The sequence below is a fragment of the Danio aesculapii genome, chromosome 2 (assembly GCF_903798145.1).
Source record: "Danio aesculapii chromosome 2, fDanAes4.1, whole genome shotgun sequence".
Taxonomy (NCBI): domain Eukaryota; kingdom Metazoa; phylum Chordata; class Actinopteri; order Cypriniformes; family Danionidae; genus Danio; species Danio aesculapii.
The window spans coordinates 51,923,767-51,947,010 of record NC_079436.1 but is presented as its reverse complement, the minus strand read 5'-3'; the positions used below and the strand labels follow the sequence as shown (position 1 = coordinate 51,947,010).

General features: G+C 36.9%; 1 protein-coding gene and 1 long non-coding RNA gene across 2 annotated transcripts in view; one reads left to right on the top strand and one right to left on the bottom strand.

Annotated features, from left to right (window-relative positions):
- Window positions 1–23,244, bottom strand: part of LOC130213852 (uncharacterized) — a 44,925-nt gene that overhangs the window by 2,954 nt on the left and 18,727 nt on the right. The gene's annotated exons all lie outside the window — the stretch shown is intronic.
- The window catches only part of scn12aa (sodium channel, voltage gated, type XII, alpha a), a 114,508-nt gene that overhangs the window by 88,886 nt on the left and 2,378 nt on the right, over window positions 1–23,244 (top strand). Inside the window, exons 17-22 of the mRNA XM_056445654.1 lie at window positions 6,577–6,694; window positions 8,653–8,807; window positions 9,237–9,410; window positions 17,447–17,569; window positions 19,057–19,329; window positions 20,847–20,900. Of these exons, the coding sequence (XP_056301629.1) occupies window positions 6,577–6,694; window positions 8,653–8,807; window positions 9,237–9,410; window positions 17,447–17,569; window positions 19,057–19,329; window positions 20,847–20,900 (897 nt within the window). The remainder of the gene's footprint in view (window positions 1–6,576; window positions 6,695–8,652; window positions 8,808–9,236; window positions 9,411–17,446; window positions 17,570–19,056; window positions 19,330–20,846; window positions 20,901–23,244) is intronic.

Sequence of the window (23,244 nt, the reverse complement as noted above, 5' to 3'; positions counted from 1 at the left end):
TGAAATAACGCCACAGGTAGTTAGTAGATCTGTGTAAAAAGGCCTGCTGCCACAGCTGGAAAAAATCCTAAAGGAAACACTGTAGTATCTTGAAAAATATGTAATGAAATATTAAATATAAAATATTATTTACTGTCATCATGGCAAAGATAAAAGAAATCAGTTATTAGAAATGAGTTACTAAATCTTTTATGTTTAGAAATGTGTTTAAAAAAATCTTTCTGTTAAACAGAAATTGGGGGAAAAGGGTCGCTAATAATTCAGGAGGGCTAATAATTCTTATTTCAACTGCATATATAATTACTTTCCCCCTGTAAATAAGAAAAGAGAAATAAATACAACAGAATAAAAATATGAAACTGTGCTTAAGCATCTTCACTGTACGAAAAATACTTTAATTATCGCTACAAAAGTCCTTCAGTCAAGATTAAGAAAAGAGTGATTTTGTCCTTTTGTTGTTTGATTAATGATAAAAACAGTCTGCAGCAGGAATATTGCGCGCTGTCACTTTAAAAGCAGTACCATTCTGATTTATGGTTTCACTTTCACATGTCTTTTGATTCTCAACTTGTTTGTTTATTACATAAATGAGGGTTAACATTATGAACAATCACTAAACACTGCGTTTTGACACAAATGTGCATGTATTTGACCATTAAAGCGCTCACATTAAAATGACTTTTGTCTGCTCTGCACGTCTTTGAAGCTGAGTGCACACACACAACAGCATGCGATCTCTTTCGCGCTTTTAAAAACATGAATGATTCGAATATACAATGAATGATGAGCATCCCGTGCTGCAAAAGTTACATTACAATACATGCTTTTAGTCATTTTCATGTGAAACTGAGCTTTGCAGAGCAACAAATGTACAACTGGAAGCGGTCTCTGATGCAATAATAGTTTTATCTCGATTAATGTTCTTTCATAATCGTTAGAAGCCGAAATCGAAATTGAGTTTTCGATTAATTGCACAGCCCTACATGCAACACTTATCAATAAGGTTTAAAAAGCACCCTAGTGTGAACTTAAAGAAGTTGTTTGGTTGCAAACTTAAACTAAAACCCTTTTGACATCTTAGAGACACAAAATTAAGAATAATCCAGCCTCACACACAAACACACACACACACTGCTTGCCTCGTAATGTGGGATTACATAAGCAGCACTATTGGATTGTGCTGGCACCTTCAGGCCAGTAATCTCTGTAAATCATTTTAAATATGTTGCCATTACATGCAGGGAAAATCTCATCAAAATTGTATTAAGGCATGCCTATTGCTGATGCAGAGAAAAAGAAACAAGGAGAATGAGTGTGTATTCAGGCAGATTTAGAACAGCTCTCTCTCTCGCCGTCTCAGATTATACTGGAGGTCACTGACCTTGACTTCATGGATTAGATGCATATGCTAGTATAGCGCCATATGTATCTGCAATGCATGCATTCTATTAGCGGTCTGTAATGTTTCCATGCCAAACAAAGAGGATTTTTCAATCAATGTTGATTTCCTGGATTATATGAAATGTTATACACAAATGAATACTCGAATGACTTAATTAGCATGATATATAATACTAGTGTATATGGGTCCAAGCGGCTAAATGGTAACATATGCATTACATTAAGTAGTAAACAAAAATAAATAAATTGGCAACAGACAGATTAGGATATGCATAAAAAAACTGAGATGAAACATGAAACATTTGTTGTTGGAGTTTTATGTTCTTGACTATGAGTCAAACTTTTTTGTGTGTGAAAGTAGTGACAACTACCATTCAGAGATGTGTTTCTGACTCTAAGAAAAATATTAAACCATGGCTAAAGATATTAAAAGAAAAAAAATAAAAGGTACGATGGGCTATATGCAGAGCTTGTGTTTTTCTTCTGGTGAATGCTTTATGTGACTATTTTCAATTTCATAAGGTTCCTTTTACAGCATCGATGTTGTAATGTAATTTAAATATATTTAGTTAAATAGGCTCAAGCATCCATTTGGTTATTAAAGTGTAAAAAGAGACGAAGACCGTTTAAATGCAGGCACGGTCATTAGCTACAGCCTAGCGCAGATATTGAAAACACTGGGGTACATTTAACTTCCATATTTTAAAGACATGGTACGGAAAAATGTAATTTAATGCAGTGCTTCCTGTTTGGTCTGATACCTACTTTATATCGTATTTTAGCCAGGCAGTGAAGATCGCTGTTTTTTTTAAAGAAATCAGATCTTAAATGCAGCGATTTTCTATGGGATGACAATTAATCAGAAGCCCTGAGGCTGGCTGACTGAAATTAAAAGACTGTGTGCATATACCCCATTCTAAAGGGGTATGTGTATAACTATTATAATCTACTATTACACTATGATCTACATTTAGATGTTTAGGGTCAATTTCAAATAATTTTGAATGCCAAATAGGCATTATTTGGATATATATATCTCAAAGCAAAAAGTTTTTACAAACACAAAATTAAATTTCACTGTATTTTAAAATACAACCATTCTTATGTTGTAATGAAATTAAAAAAAACAATCATTTGCAATCATATTTCACAGTATTAATACATTTACATGTAGTCATTCAGCAGACGCTTTTGTCCAAAGCAACTTAAAATTGAAGAGGCATTCAGAAATTCAGAGAGAAGAGATTCCTGCCGCTGAATGAGCGAGTTTTAGCTAGGATTTCGAAGGACTTTTTTCTGATTTTTGCTGTCTAAGATGACTGATTTTACTGAAACATTTCTGAAAATTTGCGGCATTGTTTTGCTTTGACAAAAGTCTTTATTATTTAGTTTTATTACTCCTAGACCCAGGCATTGGATTCTGTAACATAAAACAACACTTAAATTCAATATTTCATATGTACCAAATATGTGACTATTCAAACCGATAGAAATGTTGAACGAATTGTGCTGGCTACATTTAGACGTTTAGGGTCAATTTCAAATAAGCCCAAATCTTTCTAAATATATGTATTTAAATCAAAGCAAAACGTTTTCACAAAGTATATTAAACTAGAATCATTCCTGTCTTGTAATGAAATTGAAAACCGATGATTGATTGACCGGTATCCCTGCTTCCATTCATGGCCAAGATTTTGGAGAAAGTAGTGTTCAATCAAGTCCTAGACTTTTTTACTCAAAACAACCTCATGGACAACAAGCAATCTGGCTTTAAGAAAGGCCACTCAACTGAGACTGCCCTGCTCTCGGTCGTGGAGGATCTCAGACTGGCTAAAGCAGACTCTAAATCATCTGTCCTCATCTTGCTGGATTTATCAGCTGCTTTTGACACTGTAAACCACCAGATCCTCCTATCTACGCTTGAGTCACTGGGCGTCGCAGGCACTGTTATTCAATGGTTCAGTTCCTACCTCTCGGACAGATCATTCAGGGTGTCGTGGAGGGGAGAAGTGTCCAACCTACAGCATCTAAACACTGGGGTACCTCAGGGCTCTGTTCTTGGGCCACTTCTCTTCTCTATCTACACGGCATCTTTAGGAACAGTCATCCAGAAACATGGTTTTTCCTACCACTGCTATGCTGATGACACCCAGCTATACCTCTCTTTTCACCCTGACGATCCCTCGGTTCTAGCTCGCATTTCAGCCTGCCTGTCAGACATTTCACACTGGATGAAAGATCATCATCTCCAGCTTAACCTCACGAAAACGGAAATGCTTGAAGTTTCTGCCAACCCTACTCTTCACCATAACTTTTCAATCCAGATGGACGGAGCAACCATCACTGCATCCAAATTGGTAAAAAGCCTTGGAGTAACAATTGATGACCAACTGAACTTCTCTGACCACATTTCGAGAACTGCTCGATCTTGCAGATTCGCACTATACAACATCAGAAAGGTCCGACCCTTCCTATCTGAACATACAGCTCAACTCATTGTTCAAGCTCTTGTTCTCTCCAAACTGGACTATTGCAACTCTCTGCTAGCCGGGCTACCAGCTAGTTCTATCAAACCTCTTCAGCTGCTTCAGAACGCAGCAGCACGAGTGGTCTTTGATGAACCCAAAAGAGCACATGTCACTCCGCTACTCACCCGTTTGCACTGGCTGCCAGTTGCTGCCTGCATCAAATTCAAAGCTCTGATGTTTGCTTACAAAGTGACCTATAGCTTGGCTCCTTCATATCTGCTCTCACTTCTGCAGATATATGTGCCCTCCAGAAACTTGCGTTCTGTGAATGAACGTCGCCTCGTTGTTCCATCCCAAAGAGGGAAGAAATCACTTTCCCGAACTCTCACATTCAATCTGCCCAGTTGGTGGAATGAACTCCCTAACTACATCAGAACAGCAGAGTCACTTGCTGTCTTCAAGAAACGACTAAAAACTCAACTGTTTAGTCTCCACTTTCCTTCCTAATCTGCAACTGCCTCTCTGGCTATACCACTAACTGTGCCCTCTCTCTCTCTCTCCAAAAAAAAAAAAAAATAATAAATAAAAATATTTTTACTAATGCTTTGCTTCTTAGACTTTACACACCTGAAACTTGTCTATAGCACTTGTTCACTGCTGCTCTTATAGTTGTGTAAATTGCTTCCTTGTCCTCATTTGTAAGTCGCTTTGGATAAAAGCGTCTGCTAAATGACTAAATGTAAATGTAAATGTAAATGAAAAACAATTAATTGCAATCATATTTCACAGTATTACTACATTTACATTTAGTCATTCAGCAGACGCTTTTGTCCAAGGCAACTTAACATTGAGGAGGCATTCAGTGATTCATCAAGAAAAGGCAATACACAAAAGTGTTAATTATACAAAGGAAATGTTAGTGCTCAGAGAAATAAGCACCAGAGTAACAGTTGATTTATACTTCTGCAGCAAGTGCACACGTATGGTCCGGCGCAGCCTTTACGTAGTCATTTTTCCCTCGCTGTGGCTAACGCGCACCTCTCAAAAAATTTAACTACACTTCGCAACAACGTGTAGCACAAGCTTTGTGATTGGTCGGCAAGGTATCTGTGACGAGTGTGGGCGGTGCTAAGAGACGCAAGCTCGATGGAGTGAGTGTTTATAAGTCCTGTGAAGGAGTTTCAGATGGAAAGAAGGCCCCTTGGTTGCAGAAGGCCCCTACTGGCCCATATCTATCATCTGATAACCACTAATAACGCCCATTCAATTGAGTGATAATATTCAAATCGGTTGTCCAACTGTATTCAAAAGTTACCAGGATGAGCTACTATTTCTGGTAAAAATCTGTAGTCCAGATTCACTTTCACGCTAATGGCTAATATTTTCCACAGCACATTGCATGTGGAGGTGAGTTTAGGTTTAGTTTAGATTAGTTCAGTTCAGTTTTAATATTGCACGACTACAAGCAAGACATGTGCCAATGGTGATGGCCATCACTCGACGCAGAGGTATAAACCAGACTTAAGGAGAGGTAGAGAAAAGAGAAAAAAGAAAGTTTCTGTAGGTGGTTTGTCAAGCCCACTCACGTGTGAAGCACACTTCATAGATGCACAATGTTTTTTGTTGTTGTTTTTTTAAATAGTTTTTTAGTTGAGTGATTGTAAGAAACAGTCTGGTGCAAATGTGCAAAACTGTGTGGGTTAAAATGGCAGAGAGACGAAAGAGTCAGCCCAATCACCTGTGTGCACACTATGAATTGATAATGTTTTGAGGTTGTCTTGTTGTATGGAGGGGGAAAGATAAGAGGGGGTCCTGGTTTTGTTCACAGGGGTTCAGGTATCTCTAAAGAGATAAGTAAAAATGTATTTATATAGCACCTTTAACAGACAAGAATTCACAAAGTGCTTTACAGTAAAAGAAAACATATCGAAATATGTTAAAATTCAAGTACAAATAACAGCAAATGTAAAACCAGCTCAACATAATGTTAATTAAAACCTTGTCCTTAAATGATTTTTCAAATATTCAACTGAGTCAAGAGTTCTCAACGTTTGAGGGAAAAAGTTCCAGATGCTTAGAGCCACAACACAGAAAGCACGGTCTCTTTTAGTCTTAAGACGAGTTCTGGGAATAGTAAAAAAAAAAGTCTTGGCCAGAAGACCATAGAGCCCGGCCACAAGAGTGAGCATGTAAAAGATCTTGAATATAAAGGGGAGTCTGACCGTGCAGAGCTCTATATTCAAGTATGTAACTACTAGTGTCATAAAATGAACTCTAAAACTAATAGGAAGCCAGCAAAGGGCTTTCAGCACAGGAGTAATGTGCGACCACCTACTGGTGTTGATTAAAAGCCTCGCAGCTGCATTCTGCACAACTTGCAATCGCTCCATAGATGATCTGTTCAGACAAGTGTACAGAACATTTACAATAGTCCAACCGTGAAGAGATAAAGGCATGGACAAGCATCTCCATCTCTTCAAGGTCTAAATGATATTAGTGAATCTGCAGTCCGTGTGGAAATGGGAAGATCATTCCACCAGCAAGGAACATTTAATGAAGAGGTTTTACTGTTTTGAAAGTTTTCCTGCATTTCTCTTCAAATAAATGCTACCTTAAGTAAACACTGGATGCTAGTGTATTTACTCTAACGGTTTCTAAATGAACTCTACATAAATCTCAATGCAATCTACGCCATCTCTTTCAAAAGGAAGTCGTCAGCCTCTCTGAAGGAAGTACCGTGGATCTGAGGAAGCCTGGAGAAGATGAAGAGGAATATTCTGAGATGGCAGATGATGGCATGGACCCAGAAGAGTGTTTTCCAGAGTGTAAGCAAATAAAACATTCATATTTGTTCTCCTGTGGCTATGGCACTTTATATACAGTGGGGAAAATAAGTATTGAACAGGTCACCATTTTTCTCAGAAAACATATTTCTAAAGGTGCTGTTGACTTGAAATTTTCACCAGATGTTGGTAACAACCAAATAAATCCATATATGTAAAGAAAAATAAACTAATTAGTGTGCAAATTAGGTTATGAAATGACAGAGGGAAAAAGTATTGAACACATGAAGAAAGGGAGGTGTAGAAAGGCAGTGAAAGCCCAGACAGCAGCAGAAATCTCACAGTAGTTCTTCAGCAACCCTCTGTCCTTCCTCCAGGGAACCAGGGTGGACATTTCAGCAAGACAATGATCCAAAACACAGCCAAGGAAACTCAAATGCTTTCAAAGAAAGAAAAATCAAGCTGTAGAATGGCCCAGCCAATCACCTGACTTGAATCAAAAAATAAAAAAAATAACTCTCAAGATTTGATGGACGAGACTCACAGAACCATCACGATTTTTACACTCTGTTGAAGTCTGAAAAACTCACACCTGAGCAACGAATGAGACTTCATTTTCCATATGAGAGGCGTCTTTAAGCTCCCGTCACCAAAAAAGCCTTTTATATATAAAGTATTAAATACATTTCTGTAGTTCATATCTTTCTCCTTTGAACGGAGATTTTTTTGTTTTGTTTTATTTTTATGTTTGTATTGTTTGAGTTTTTACCAAAATCTAGTTTAATTACATGTCAACAGCTCCTTTAGAAATATAACTCCCAAGAAAAAACATGACGTCTTTAATACGTATTTTTCCCACTATATATACAGTTCATCCGGAAAGTATTCATACGTAGCGCTTCACTTTTTCCACATTTTTTTATGTTACAGCCTTATTCCAAAATGGATTAAATTCATTTATTTCCTCAAAATTCTACACACAATACCCCATAATGACAACATGACAAACGAGTTTTTAAATTTATTAAAAATAAAAAGATTTTAATTTTATACACCTGTCTATATAAGGTCTCAGGGTTGACAATGCATGTCAAAGCACAAACCAAGCATGAAGACAAAGGAATTTTCTGTAGACTTCCGAGACAGGATTGTTTTGAGGCCAAGGCTGGGGAAGGTTACAGAAAAATTTCTGCTGCTCTGAAAGTTCCAATGAGCACAGTGGCCTCCATCATCCATAAGTGGAAGATGTTTGGAACCACCAGGACTCTTCCTAGAGCCGGCCGGCCATCTAAGCTGAGTGATCAGAGGAAAAGGGCCTTAGTCAGGGAGGTGATCAATAACCCGATGGTCACTCTGTCTGAGCTCCAGCGTTCTTCTGTGGAGAGAGGAGAACCTTACAGAAGGAAAACCATCTGTGCAGCAATCCACCAATCAGGCCTGTATGGTAGAGTGGCCAGACGGAAGCCACTCCCCGCATGAAATTTGCCAAAAGGCATCTGAATGACTCTCAGACCATAAGAAACCAAATTCTCTGGTCTGATGAGACTAAAATTGAACTGTTTAGAGTGAGTGCCAGGCGTTACGTTGTGAGAAAACCAGGTACTGCTCATCACCAGGCTGAATATTGAGAGGTATTGCATAGAGGAATGGGCAAAAATTCCCAAAGACAAGAGTGCCAAGCTTGTGGCAATATATTGAAAAAGACTTGAGGCTGTAATTGCTGCCAAAAGCGCATCAACAAAGTATTGAGCAAAGGTTGTGAATACTGATGTACATGTGATTTTTCAGGTTTTTTTATTGTTAATAAATTTGCAACATTTTTTTCACATCGTAATCATGGGGTATTGTGTGTAGAATTTTGAGGAAATAAATTAATTTAATCCTTTTTGGAATAAGGCTGTAAATACATAAAAAAATGTGGAAAAAGTGAAGCGCTATCAACACTTTCCAGATGCACTGTATATTCACATGATCGAACTAATGTGTTGGTATCTCTCCAGTCTGCATGCAGCGCTGTAAGTGTTGTAATATAGACACAACGCAAGGTCTGGGACAGATGTGGTGGAGGCTGAGGAAGACGTGCTATCAGATTGTGGAGCATAGCTGGTTTGAGACCTTCATCATCTTCATGATCCTCCTCAGCAGCGGAGCTCTGGTAAGTTACCACACTGGACAGAGAGCTTTAAAGCTCCAGTAAAAATTTAAATAACGTTTTTAAGATGTTACTATCTGTATGTTGGTCATAAGGATATCTAAAAGCCGGTGTGCTCCAAAACAGTGACAATTTAGGAGATATAAACATCAAAAGCTTGAAGCGTCCCATCCGCCTAAATGGATCAACGATTTTGACGTCACCTCATACTTCAGTTTCTCATCAAATCTTCAAGACGCTTCTCATTTGATGCACTTGATCTTAACCACTCTCACTGGCAGAGCTGTGATACAACAAAATGCAATTGGCTGTTTTTTTTAATGGGAGGAGCTACTTTATATCCCACCCTCTCTTCATTTTTTTAGTTGAGATTATGTCATTCAATAAATTCATTCATCAGTCTGATTTTTATTTATTTATTTTTTTGGCCAGGCGTTTGAAGACATTTACATTGAACAGCGGAAGGTGGTGAAGGTGGTGTTGGAGTATGCTGACAAAGTGTTCAGCTACATCTTCGTACTGGAGATGTTTCTGAAGTGGATCGCATATGGATTTAAGAAATACTTCACTAATTACTGGTGCTGGCTGGACTTCCTGATCGTGGATGTGAGTAGAACAGTCTTTTGTCGCTGATAAGCAGATCTGGGTTGAACTGTAGCATTTTTATGATCTGTATAGAGTATTTCATTTAGGTCGAGATATATTTTACAAACATTACAAAGCCGTATAATTAGACACATATTAAACAACAGTCAAATAAAAATGTATTCAAAAGTGTACTATAGCCTCCAAATCGAATATAAAGTTGTAATACTCCAATTAATTGCTGAAATGTAATCACGCCACAGCAGATACAATCTAAACAGGTTTTTGATGATTTAATATCTAGTGACGTTTTACTCAAGCTTCAACTGAAACAAACCAGTCTTGGAATTAAAAAAGTGCTGTGCTCTAATTCACCCACTTCGAATGTTATCACTCGATTGAATTGCCATTATCAGTGGTTATCCGCTGATAGATATGGGCCAGTACTAGCCTTCTGCGCTTACTGGTAGGCTCAGAAGGCTGTTATCATTCATCCACGTGGTTAATCAGCTATACAAATAGAGAAGACTCCAGATCCAGATCTGTTTTTACATTACTGTGACGGTTGGGTTTAGGGTTTGGGTAGGGGTAGACGTTTTATAAATTACAATAAATGGGAAATTTATTAAATAATATAAATAATACTCGTGGTTAATCAGCTATACTAATAGAGAAGACTCCAGATCCAGATCTGTTTTTACATTACTGTGACGGTTGGGTTTAGGGTTTGGGTAGGGGTAGACGTTTTATAAATTACAATAAATGGGAAATTTATTAAATAATATAAATAATACTCGTGGTTAATCAGCTATACTAATAGAGAAGACTCCAGATCCAGATCTGTTTTTACATTACTGTGACGGTTGGGTTTAGGGTTGGGGTAGGGGTAGTTTTAATAAAATACAATTGATGGGAAATTTAATAAACAATATAAATACTTCCTGTTAACTTCCGGCCGCAGCCGCTGTGATCTAATTAACCATGTGGATGGATGATAAAAGCCTTCTGAGCCTACCGGTAGGTGCAGAACGCCCCTACTGGCCCATATCTATCATCTGATAACCACTGATAACGCCCATTCAATCGAGTGATAATATTCAAATGGGTTGTCCAAATGACCCACACCAGAGTATGTTGAAATGAGTATTCAAAAGTTACCAGGATGATCTACTATTTCTGGTACATATGGAGGTTTGAATAATTGAAATGAAAACATGTATTTAATGTTTACCACATTCTCTTTTAACTGCAACAACAATGTCAATTATTTTGAAGACACGCATGGTCATTGAAGGTGCAGTATGTATGTTTGACACCCAGTGGTTAACTAGGTATTGCACTCCTGGATCAAAATACACACGCAATCGCAGGTTGCCAGATTGATGACACCAACAGAAGCGTGCCTGACTATAAAGTCTAAAGCAAGGGTCTTAATCTGCCGGCCCATGGGCCATTTGCGGCCCCCCCTCCTCTTCCCTCTGGCCTGCAACTGACGTCAAAAATATAACGAGATTCGCCCCTCAAAACATATATTTTTGAATCATTATCATTGTTGTGCAGTCGCATATAGCCACTTTTGGTTTTGACCCACCACCTACTGGACATTTAAAGGTTACTTTCGGTTTCTCTTAGTATTGCTGTCGAGAGTAATGCACATGCAGATTATTTCTGGGGCTTATTTAAACGTTGAAACATGTCCATAAGGGCTCTATTTTTACTAAAGCTCTACTTCTGTAAATATTCAAGGGTCATTTGATTGTAATCAGTTTTATACCGCCTGTATTTTGTTGTGCAAAGACCTCTTCATGTCTCACAAGTTATGCTGGTGGTGTCAATATGATCATTTTGCTAATATTCGATTCAAATGGACCTCAAATGCATTATAAGATTTGTATAAAAAATGTTTTACTGCTGGCTGAATTGAACATGTTAAAGTAAATGTGAATATATACATAATTCTGCTGTTCTTTGTTGTAGTTTTACAAAAAATAGAAAGATATTGAGAAGAACAATTGGCAGTAAACTCACTAAAGTTACTCTTTTCTGCTGTCTTGCGCTATCGGTTAAACTTTTGGTTTCGCAACAATTGATTGGGACATAATATTAATAATAATAATTATTATTATTATTATTATTCCCATTATTAAATTATTGTATTTCCATAGCAATTTAAACTACCCCTTTAGTATGTACAACAATAAACAAAAAGCAGCTTTGATACTCTGGGGAAGAAAGTCTGAGTGCATCAATTACATCAGATTTTTTCTTGTGCTTGAATGTTAAAACAGCCCTCCTATGAATTGTCATTCACTGATTTGGCCCCCCCCCCCGACAATTTGAGTTTGAGACTCCTGGTCTAAAGGCTCATTTAAACTGTGTTCAAACTAAAAAGCAATGGCTCACGACAGATGGAATATTTTCCATATTAAAAGGAGTTTTAGTCCTAACCAACACCTGAAATGTATATTTTAGAAATGGCTTCTGTTTCTTGCAGCTGAACAACAAAAAAAACACTGACAGTGATCACCTCATGTGCTTTATTCAGTGTTAAATGCTTATAATGTGAGTTTTAATGTCATTTTACTTTATTTTATTGCCAAACTACTGAAAGCAGCAGCAGATAGTTCACCTCAGATCTTGAAAATATAATAAACAGATTGAAATCGAACTTTAGAACTGTGATTCAGTGCAAGCCAACACATATCAGTGATTCAGCATCTGCATTTATTGTTAAAGTAATAATGTTAAAGAGGTTTAATATGTATTAATTAGCCTATAAACCTTACAATTTCACTAGAGTTCAGTGCAGTAGCGTTATTCTGTGCTTCTGTATGGCTGTATTTAAATTTCTGTCATGTTTCGTCTGGTGCAAACAGCCAAATTGCTTATGTTGCGTGTTGTTAGGACACGGGGTTACAATGTAACCTGCTCACCTGATGTTTAGGTTTGTAACATTCACATTATTTTCTGCTATATTGTTTAAGAAATGATATAAAGAGAATTAAGTCAATTAAAATAACAGAAAAAGTATTGGCAGTCTTTTACCAGGCTTTTCTACCTTATTACCACCAATTACTACCAATATCAAAAGCTTTTGGAGGAAAGATCGAGATCCCATAATGCAATTCAAAAGCATAAATAAGCGAGAGAGAAAAAAACCCCACCATTTTGATGCTTTGTTCGAATTTCGGCAGATCATATTGACAATGTGTACAAGTCTACTTTTATTTGCGATACTGTCATATTATTTGTTAATTAGATATTTTTACGTTACAATCTCTTAACCGACAGTCCCCAATAAAGTTGCTTGAACATGCTGCATAAAACGCCAGAGTCTGACTAAAGCTAAACGCAAGTAGACTGTGTGAGTGTGTTTCACTTTATGTTCATCTGACCCACGCAGATCTCCACACACAGCTTTAATGATAGGGTAAGTTCATAGTTCAGAGGATAACATCTGTAACTCAGCTGCAGTTCTCATCTACTCTGACATATAAACGCCACTGTCTGACTGTCAGCAATTTGTAAGGATTATTATGTCAAGTTTGATCATCATCTCTACAGGACCTTGGCTTTTATATCAGAATACACTCAAGAGAATTATCTGGAGAAGATCGGTTATGTTGAGGATTGTCAATAAAATCAGGAACTACATACAGTGAGACATCAGTATGACAAATTGAAAGAAATATTTTACTGGATTCTGTATTTTAGTTAAATTCTTTAGTTAATTCAGTGGTACATCTCTGAATTAAAGCTAGTTGCACAGAAATATCTTCTTTGGATATATTGCAGTGACAAGAAAAACTATAGAAATTGTTTTTTTATAAAGAACTGACGATGCTTGGGACTCTTACATTTATTGATCTTTATCCAAACTAAGAAACAATATCCTATTTTGCAATTCAGAATACTGTTTGGATTGAATATTGAAACATCTGATCAAAAGAAGGAATGATTAACAAGAACAACCCAAAGTCTTTATAAAACCTCACTCTATTTTATATATATGCATATGGACTATGCATATATAGTTGAGTATATATACGTTTGATGTACATATATGCATACTTGTCCATGTTTTGTCTTCATTTCACTTCATCAGTCCACTGAACAAATTTTAACACACTGCAAAAACAATCTTTAAGCCTGACTTTTTTTAGTTGAATCAAATTAGCTTTTCTAACCATCTCAAATTACACCAGACGGACTAAAAATATTAAGGTAAACATTGTATAACTTTAAAAAAACTTGGTTGAAACCTTATTAACTTATTAAAATAAGTTAAAACAACATAAAAAATCTGTCGTCTTCAGTTTATTTTTTACAGTGCATAACTGTGCGTTCACACCAAAAGCGGCGAGAGCATCAAAGTCGCAGGAAGTTATTCACTTTCAATGGGAGTCGGTGGTGATAAGCAGCGAGGGGTGGCGTGTCTTCGCTGGTGTGGGTGTCTTGGAGAGTTGAAATCAACTTCATGGAAATGAGCTATGACGCGGTTCAGCAGCAAGCAATCAGAATGTTGAAGTCCATCATTTGAGAGGATTCCAGTGTACAGTGACAGTCCTGTCAACTTTGGTTCTGACCACAGTTGTTGCCAAAAATTTGATTTTTGCGGTCGCCAGATTTCCAATTATTTACGATGTTTTCTTCCAGGGACATACGCTAAAAAAGTTACTGGCGAGTTGATGTGCATTAATGTTTTAAGATCCATTAATATTAATCCATTCATATTTTTTTTCTTAAAAAAGCGTGAATGTTATGCTAACTTTAACGACAGAATAGTATTGCTGCTTCAGAATATTTAGACATATGGACACATATTGATTAAGCGGAGCAAATCCACACCACACGCAACAACTTGATCTTCCAAAGTTAAATTAATTTGATAAAAAGTGTGCAACATTTTCAACCTAAAGCATATTTTTTATGTGGGAAAGTAACTGATTTGCTGATATGCTGCAATGGCCCCTTTAAATATGAGATCAATGTAGTGAATTTTGACGCTCTCGCCGCCTTTGGTGTGAATGCACAGTAACAGACTTGCTGTTACAGCAGAAATGGAAGATTCTGTTCTATACACTCTGTCTACTTGAATTCTAGACTGACAATCTGTTTTAAATGTTTTAAATATAATTGTTATGTCTGATTGGTTTATGCATCTTATTGATTTATTAGCCGTTAGTACCTTTATTTTTTCTACAGACATCTATAGGTGTTAATTTTTAATTCATAAAATATATTAACAATTTACATCTTTCATTTCCATCTATTATTTATTATTATGTCTATTGTTATAAACTGCTTTTCATAGCCCAAAATATGCATAATACTGTAAGTTATTGCACACTGAATCTGAAATTTTCGTCCGTAATTTTCACACTTTAAAAAATAGATTTGGCCTCACAATGTGTGAATTGTATTGACACACTGCCTCCATCATAAAAAAAATTGAACCGGGTTTGTGTTTTTCAGTTTTTCCACATCCGAAAAAGCACTTTGTGATGTTTTGACAGTTCAGAGCCACTTGAGCTAGCGATAACTTTATGACAAACACAGTGCATAATATAAGACTGTGGCGGACAGTTCAATCAGGGTATCTTTCGTCCATTCAATATCCTTTTTTTTTTTTAAAAAGTAACTAATAAAACAACATTTTTTTTGGTTTTTCTTTTGCTCACAAAAAAAAAAAAAACAAAAAAAAAAAACGAGATTTTGGCTTAATTTTCGTTTAGGGTAGGAGAACAGATAATCTGATTGGCCATCCAAATCTGAGCGCATGATATATATATATATATATATATATATATATATATATATATATATATTAAAATAGGAAGGAATATAATAAAAACAAATTGTACCCTTTGTTTTAGCCCCAGGGCCCAATGTGTTCTTAATCTGATCCTGCTAGCAACTATTAAAAACCTAAACAATAAAAAACTACTAAGTAAACAATATTAATTATTATTAGCCTATTATTTAAGATTATTATTATTATTATTATTTAGGCCTACAGTAGCTCTGAAACAATCATGCAAACCAGGTGCTTCTCAGAAATGGTTATCTTTGCTCAGCATCAGATGCACAGCAGCAAGAAGTTTGGCGGCGAACTACAGACATATTATTATTATTATTTTTATTATTATATAGACCTTGCTCGGAAGCAATCATGCATACCAGGTTCTGCTCTGAAATGGCTATCTTTGCTCAGCATCAGGTGCACAGCAGCAAGATATTTGGCAGCAAACTATGACCTTATTTGAATGACAAATGTGTAATAATACTACTAATTTACATTTTTATTTAATTTATGCATATGCAATGAATGTAAGCCTGCTAACTGATCAATTGGTACAATATGTAAACTTAGTTTATATAATTAAATAATAATTCATCAATAAACATCACAAGCTCAGATTTGGTTGACCAATCAGAGGAAAAGGGGCATTTCAGCACCAGCTACATGTGTATAATGACTTTTAAAGTCGTTTAGGCATTTTCTTACCCTAAACCAAAAAACTAAATTCCAGCCAAAATCTCGTTTTTTTTTTTGTTGTTGTTGTTGTTGCTTTTTGTGAGCAACCGCTCACATCCTTTTATCCTCGCATCCGCTGAATAAAACAAATGCTGGATGAGTTGGTGGTTCATTCTGCTGTGGCTACCCCAGATTAATAAAGGGACTAAGCCGAAAAGAAAATGAATGAATAAATGAATGAATGAATAATTGTGGGTCGGTTGCGGGTGGATGTAGCAGGACATGGCAGTGGACCAGCGAAAAAGCAGAGTGGGTTTTGCAGAATGGGAAGATAAGACGCCAAACTAATGGATGAAGTGCAAGAGTAGCCTACTGTTCAAAGTTTCAGTTAGAGGAGTCATCAGAGAAAAATCTGCTATCGTTCTGGGAGAAACAAGATTGCTTATTTCCGCGACTGTTCATTCCAACAACAAGCTGTGCGTAATGCTCATTCAGTTCAGCTGGCCGCGTTTTGGAGGCGAGGCGGAATCGCCCGAATCCAGGCACAATAGACGCTATTCTGTTTTTACACAGTGCAAAGAAAAAGGGCCAAGTCAACACAACATAGCTGCCGTTTAGGCTGAAGTGGCTCCCTTTTTGTTATCTTGTTCCTGTATCTGTAAAAGCTAAAAATGTCAAATTTTTACTTTCTGTATCCATTTAAAAATGAAGAAAATGTTGTCTAAAGACGAACTTTTGTTTTTATAAATAAATGTTCATTTAAAACGTTTACGATTAACGTATTATTTTACTATCAGATATGCGTAGATTATAGCTCACTGAATCTGCTGTTAATATCCACGGTGACCCATTATCATGCCTAAATCAAAGAATTAAATGATTAAAGCGACGATCGGGTGCGGTTCAGGTGCGGATACATAGATCAGAAAAAAAATATGTGCGGGCGGGTGGCAGGTGGATGATTAGTATGAAGCCGCGGATTCGGGTGTCATTTCAGCTGATCCGCGCATCTCTAGTGTCCATACATTTGACATACTGCTTATAGACATTATAATCGCGAAATAGCCGCCATCTATTATAATGTCTGTAGGGTACTGCCATTCTGTTCAGGATTTGCTTATGTACGAAAATGTGTAAAGTATCACAAGCAATGTATGAAAATTCTACTGATTTCCTGAAATAAACTTTGCATTCGGGGATAATCCAGTGCAGCTCTTTGATAAGCAGGAGAACTCGCCCTCCTCACTATGTAGGCTACTATTAGATGAATACAATATGCAGCCTATTCCTCTTTCTTTTTTTATTTTGGTGAAGTGAGAGAAGAACAATGTATCACTGGTTAAATTGACTCTGAAATGTTTTGCGTTTTTTCGGAATGGATTAATACGCATCGGACTCAGTGTGCAAAGAACTTAAGGTCAAAACATTATTAAAGTACATCTTATTCATTTCTTTAAATACATTTACTATTTTCCATCTTTTATGGGGTATTTTTCATAGTCTTTAATATAAAAAGAGATTAGGAGAAGTTTAATACAAAGTATTTTCTTAAACGCTTTGCATATTTCCTTCTTTTCAGGTGTCTCTAATTAGTTTGGTTGCTAACTCCCTTGGCTACTCTGATTTCGGGGCCATCAAGTCTTTGAGGACTCTCAGAGCTCTGCGGCCCCTGAGGGCCCTGTCTAGATTTGAAGGAATGAGGGTAAGATGCTTACTTTTCTATCTTTCAATTACCTAAATATTTAGCAAAACTAATCACATTTGCTGAATGAAATCCAGAAGTACTTATCATTTTGGAAGCTTATTATTTTGCCCAACCATCAAATACACTGCTCAAAAAATAAAGGGAAATGCAATGTGAAATCAAACTGCCCAATTATGAAGCAACACTGATTGACAATCAACTACACATGCTGTTGTACAAATGAAATAGGCAACAGTTGGAAATTATAGGCAATTAGCAAGACACCCCCAATAACGGAGTGGTTCTGCAAATGGTGACCACAGAAGCTGTGGCAAGAAGGTTTGCTGTGTCTGTCAGCATAGTGTCCAGAGCATTGAGGTGCTACCAGGAGACAGACCGGTACTTCAGAAGAAGTGGAGAAGGCTACAGGACGGCAACAACCCAGCAGCAGGACCGCTTCTCCGCCTTTGTGCAAGAAGGAACAGGAACAGCACTACCAGAGCCCTGCAAAATGACCGCTGAAGGCAGGCCACGAATGTGCATGTGTCTGCTCACAATGTCAGAAACCCGACTCCATGAGGGGGGTATGAGGTCCTGACGAACAAAGTATTTAATAAGAATAAGAATATTTCATTCATTCAGATTCAGGATGTGTTATTTTAGTGTTCCCTTTGGTTTTTGAGCAGTGTATTTATTTGCTTCTGCCATCATTTGTAAGAAAAGCTGAATTATCAGGGATTTAATAATTAATGGAATGCTTTAAAATAATAATAAATAAAGAAATAAAAGTTTGCAATAAGAAGCGGTCAAAATAGATGCGATCAAATGACACCAGAAGCCATGGATTAAATTATAAAATGTAATTTAAAAGATATAAAAACATTAAAATAATGTTGGAATGCTGGTGAAAATCATAAATAATAAATGATAAGCAGGAAAATGGGGATCGAATAAAACAGGAATAGCATGTCACAAACTAACAATCTATGGAACACAAACAGTTAATTACTCTTTTTGAAATAAAACAAATTAATTCAAATCACCTTTATTTGTATAGCGCTTATACAATGTAGATTGTGTCAAAGCAGCTTCACATAAAAGGTCACAGTAAATAGGAACAGTGTAGTTCAGTTTGTAGTGTTTAAGTTCAGTTCAGTTTAGCTCAGTTCAGTGTGGTTTAATAATCACTACTGAGAGTCCAAATATTGAAGGGCAAATCCAACGATGCGCAGCTCTACAGATCCCGAACCATGCAAGCCAGTGGCGACAGCGGAGAGGGAAAAAAAACTTCACTAAATTAATGATTTTTTTTTTAAATCAGCATTATTTTTAATGATAAAGCAATGTGTTATGATTAATTGTGCATTTCTTGAGAAATGACAAATATACCTGTATTAGTTATTTAGCTGAAATAGCTTCATAAACAGCTTTTTGATCTGCTGCATGCAGTTATGCATTATTTTGCATGCATTATGAATGCTCTCTGTTTGTTTTTTGTTGTCCAGGTTGTAGTGAATGCACTGATCGGGGCCATCCCATCCATCATGAATGTACTGCTGGTGTGTCTGATCTTTTGGCTCATATTTAGCATCATGGGCGTCAATCTCTTTGCTGGGAAATTTGGCAAATGTGTCAATAGGACAGGATTCATCCACAATGTAAGCATTGTCAACAACAAGACGGAGTGCCTGTCCATGAATGACACACAGTTCTACTGGACCAAGGTGAAAGTTAACTTTGACAACGTGGGACTCGGATACCTCTCACTTTTGCAGGTGGTGAGTATCTAAGAATACATCCAGAATTGGATTGAATTTTCTTTATATGGCTTCCATATAATCTTTATATTGGATCTCATGTGATTAACATGTTAATTAGGGTTGGGCGATGTCGACTAATTTTTTCATCATATGATGTCTAATGTGAAACACCGCAATGGACGATGCCGTCATTGTCGTCGGTGAATTAATATTGATATGATATGATTAATTAATTAATTCATTCATTCATTCATAACAAATTAATTATTTGTAGCCTACTGTTTCAACTACCTGACCCGCATGGTCTTCGTTTTACCCATAACCAAATCATAAATAAATCAAGATAAGTTACACACAAATTACCACCTGTCAATCGCTTTTTCTCTGGCATGAATAGGCAGAGTGATCTGTGTCATTATAATGGCGTCGACAAACTTGGTTGGTAAAAAAGGTGCACAACCAACAGCAACCAACCAACAGTATTTGAGTTTTTCGCTAAAATGACTAAGTACAAGCGTGAAAGCGAAAGATTAAAGCAGTGTACTGACACTGTGACACGTTACCTGATAGATCCAAAAGACTGAAGAGTCGTTAGATAGAGACAAGATTAATTAAATAGCACGTTTAACAAGTATAGTGAGATGCGATCCAGCTGTACATCCTCAATACACCCGCTGACTGCCTGAAGCTCAGACGTGCACATATGCTGCAGTACATGTCAGTGTGTGTGTGTGGTCACGTGATATGCGTTTTCAGCGGTATAGTATGGAAGAAGGGCTTTTCAGAAATGCGAGATGAAACGCCAGTGTAGACGTTGATCGTTTACGTTCTAAAAAGCCATTTTAAAACTAAGACGTATTAGTGTAAACAGGGCCTAAGTGTGTATTTTTTGCGAGCGGGTTGCTGCTGCGGTGGGGGGCGGGGTGGAGGATCGAGACGTCGGTTCAGGATAATGTTGATCCCATCCTTTCACAAAAAAACACCAATCAGAAAGGAGATGAAGTAAAAAGGGGATGTTACTTTGATTACAAGTCCATGTGACATTTATACAATAAATATAATTAATATCCAACACTGTGACCGAATAAAATTCACATACAGTAACTGAAATGAAGCCCATTCAGCACATTTAGCTTATTTTGCTGTAAAATAATCCCTCATATTTGGTAGCCAAGCAACCAGAGTTCTACAAGGTCCTGCAGCTCCTTGCTGGGCCTTAACCTGTCATTTACCTCTAAGAACAGTCTCTCAATCACCACAGGTTATAATTTGTGTGACCATGGCAACAATATCCCAAAATGGCCTAGCTTAATAGCATTCATGCTGACTCTTGGTGAGTCACAAGTCTTTGTCTTTACGGAAGGAATGAACCTTAAATGCGTAATTACCTAGGACTAAGAAAAATCAAGTCAGGCATGGACAGAGATGTTCCCACCTAGACGCAGAACATGTATTTGAAAAATACAGTCTTTTAGGTGGACATTTAAGCATTTGAATGATTTAATACTTATATTCTGTTTCATTCTGTGTTTCAGGCAACATTCAAAGGCTGGATGGAAATCATGTATGCCGCTGTTGATTCCCGTGGAGTAAGCATGTTCTTTTCAGTAAAATTAATGGCTTGCTTGAAAATGTACTAAAGAAGCTAGCTACAGTGGGGGAAATAAGTATTGAACACATCCCCATTTTTCTCCTAAAACATTTCTAAAGGTAATGTTGACTTGAAATTATACCCGGATGTTGATAACAACTAGGGATGCACCAATACCATTTTTTTGGAACCGATCTGATCACGATACCACAATTCTGAGAATCAACCGATACAGATCCGATCCGGATACTGTGCCGTTTTTATATTTTTTTATTTCTTTTTTATTAACATAATGCAATTTCTATAGCTCTGGTGCAAAACTCAAATAATGCATCTTCTTTAGTAAAAATAACACGCCTATAGGCCTACTGTGTATGACAGATGGCACAATCTAAACATGATGTTTGCTATAAACTATGGGCTACATTATTTGAGCATTCATTATGACATTGATATGATCTGTTGTGGTCCAGCTTATGTTTCCTTTTTAATATAAAAAATTTTTCTTTGAAATCTGTAATAGGCTACCCTAATCGATGGTAAAATATTTTCCTAAACTAAACCATCTGAGGCCAGTTTTACTTAAACATTCCCTCGCATAAACTAGCCGCGATTGAGACGGAGAAACTGAAAAAATGTCTGAAAAATTATTTTTTTTTTTGTCCGAAAAATTATCTTTTAAAAAACTAATTTCAATGTATTTTTGTTGGTCAGTTATCTACAAAATAAACAAGAACATTTGAGGTGAAGTTCAAAACAAGGTCCGCGTATAGGCCTATGCTTCAGCGCACAAACTGACCAACAGGTCTGTTAAATAAAATATTAATATATAAAATTACAGTGAAATATTCAGTTTCAGAGTAGCCTATATTAGGCTAAATAATTTTCTGTAAATGACAATTCATATGCGCCCGGCTGTCTGTTTCACTTTATTAATTTAATCAACTACTTTGACCACAATTGGCCAGGCTTTACAAACTATTCGCACCACTTAAAGTATTCCCCTCGGAAGAACAGCCTAAACTCAGTCGGATGGATGAGAGAACAGAAACTTATTTAAGAATAATTTTACAGAGCGGCGCATGGCACATCTGCGCAGCTGGTGCCTGAATGAAGCGCTTGCATCACTGACACAGCGCGCAGCCCTCCGGTATACGGACACTTCTAAAACAGCAGCACAAAGGGGAGAAATCAGTGCATTGAGAATCTGTCCAATGTATTATTGAGCCTTTTCTCATTTAAAGTTTCAGGTAGGCCTACTTTGTGTGTGAAAAGCAGGTAAAAACCCTCTCTAGTCTAGTGTTGCAAATGTGATCTGCTGATCTAACAGACACAGCGCAGCACGATTTAGAAACAGCAATGATCTCCATGTTGCAGGTCAAAATGAACCCATTTAATGCAAAACTAAATGCATTTCTCCACCGATTACTTAGTCTTGGAGAGTTTGTGTTGTCATGAACGTAACACACAGTTTGAATTGTGAATGAATGGAGAATGATTGACCGGCGCAGCAGCAGGAAGCACTGAACTGAATTTAACCACTTGAATATTCATCTGTACTTCACATTAAACTATAAAATGGCTTCAAAACATTTAGGATATAGTAGGTCTACATGACAACTTTCTAGTGCCTTTTAATAGGCTACCTTCGTGGTTTTTGCTGGCTTATAAATTACACAAAATATAGCGCACGTGCAAGATCGGATTTGGATCGGGACCAGCTGGCCAATACCCAATCGAATCGATATCCGATCTAAGTATCGGGATCAATGCATCCCTAATAACAACAAAAAAAATCCATATATGCAAAGAAAACTAAACTGATTAGTTTACAAATGAAGTCATGTGTAATAAAATGAAATCACACATAAAAAAGGTATTGAACACATGAAGGGAGGTGGAGAAAGACAGTGAAAGGCCAGACAGCAGCTGAAATCTCTCAGTAGTTCTTCAGCAACCCTCTGCCCTTTCTCAGTGTAAATGAACATCAGCTGCTTCAGTCCAATCTACATTAGCAGGATAATGAAGATGAAACCAGGGTGGACATTTCAGCAAGACGATGATCCAAAACACAGCCAAGGAAACTCTCAAATGCTTTCAGAGAAAGAAAATCAAGCAGCAGAATGGCCCAGCCTCTCACCTGACTTGAATCCAATAGAAAATGCAAAATAAAGATCAGATTTGATAGACGAGACCCACAGAACCATCAAGATTTTTACACTCTGTTGAACACACATAACTTCATTCTCCATATGAGAGCCATTTGGAGAGATTTAGTTTTATTTCTATGTTTGTGCTGTTTGGGTTTTTACCAAAATCTGGTTAAATTTGATGTCCGCAGC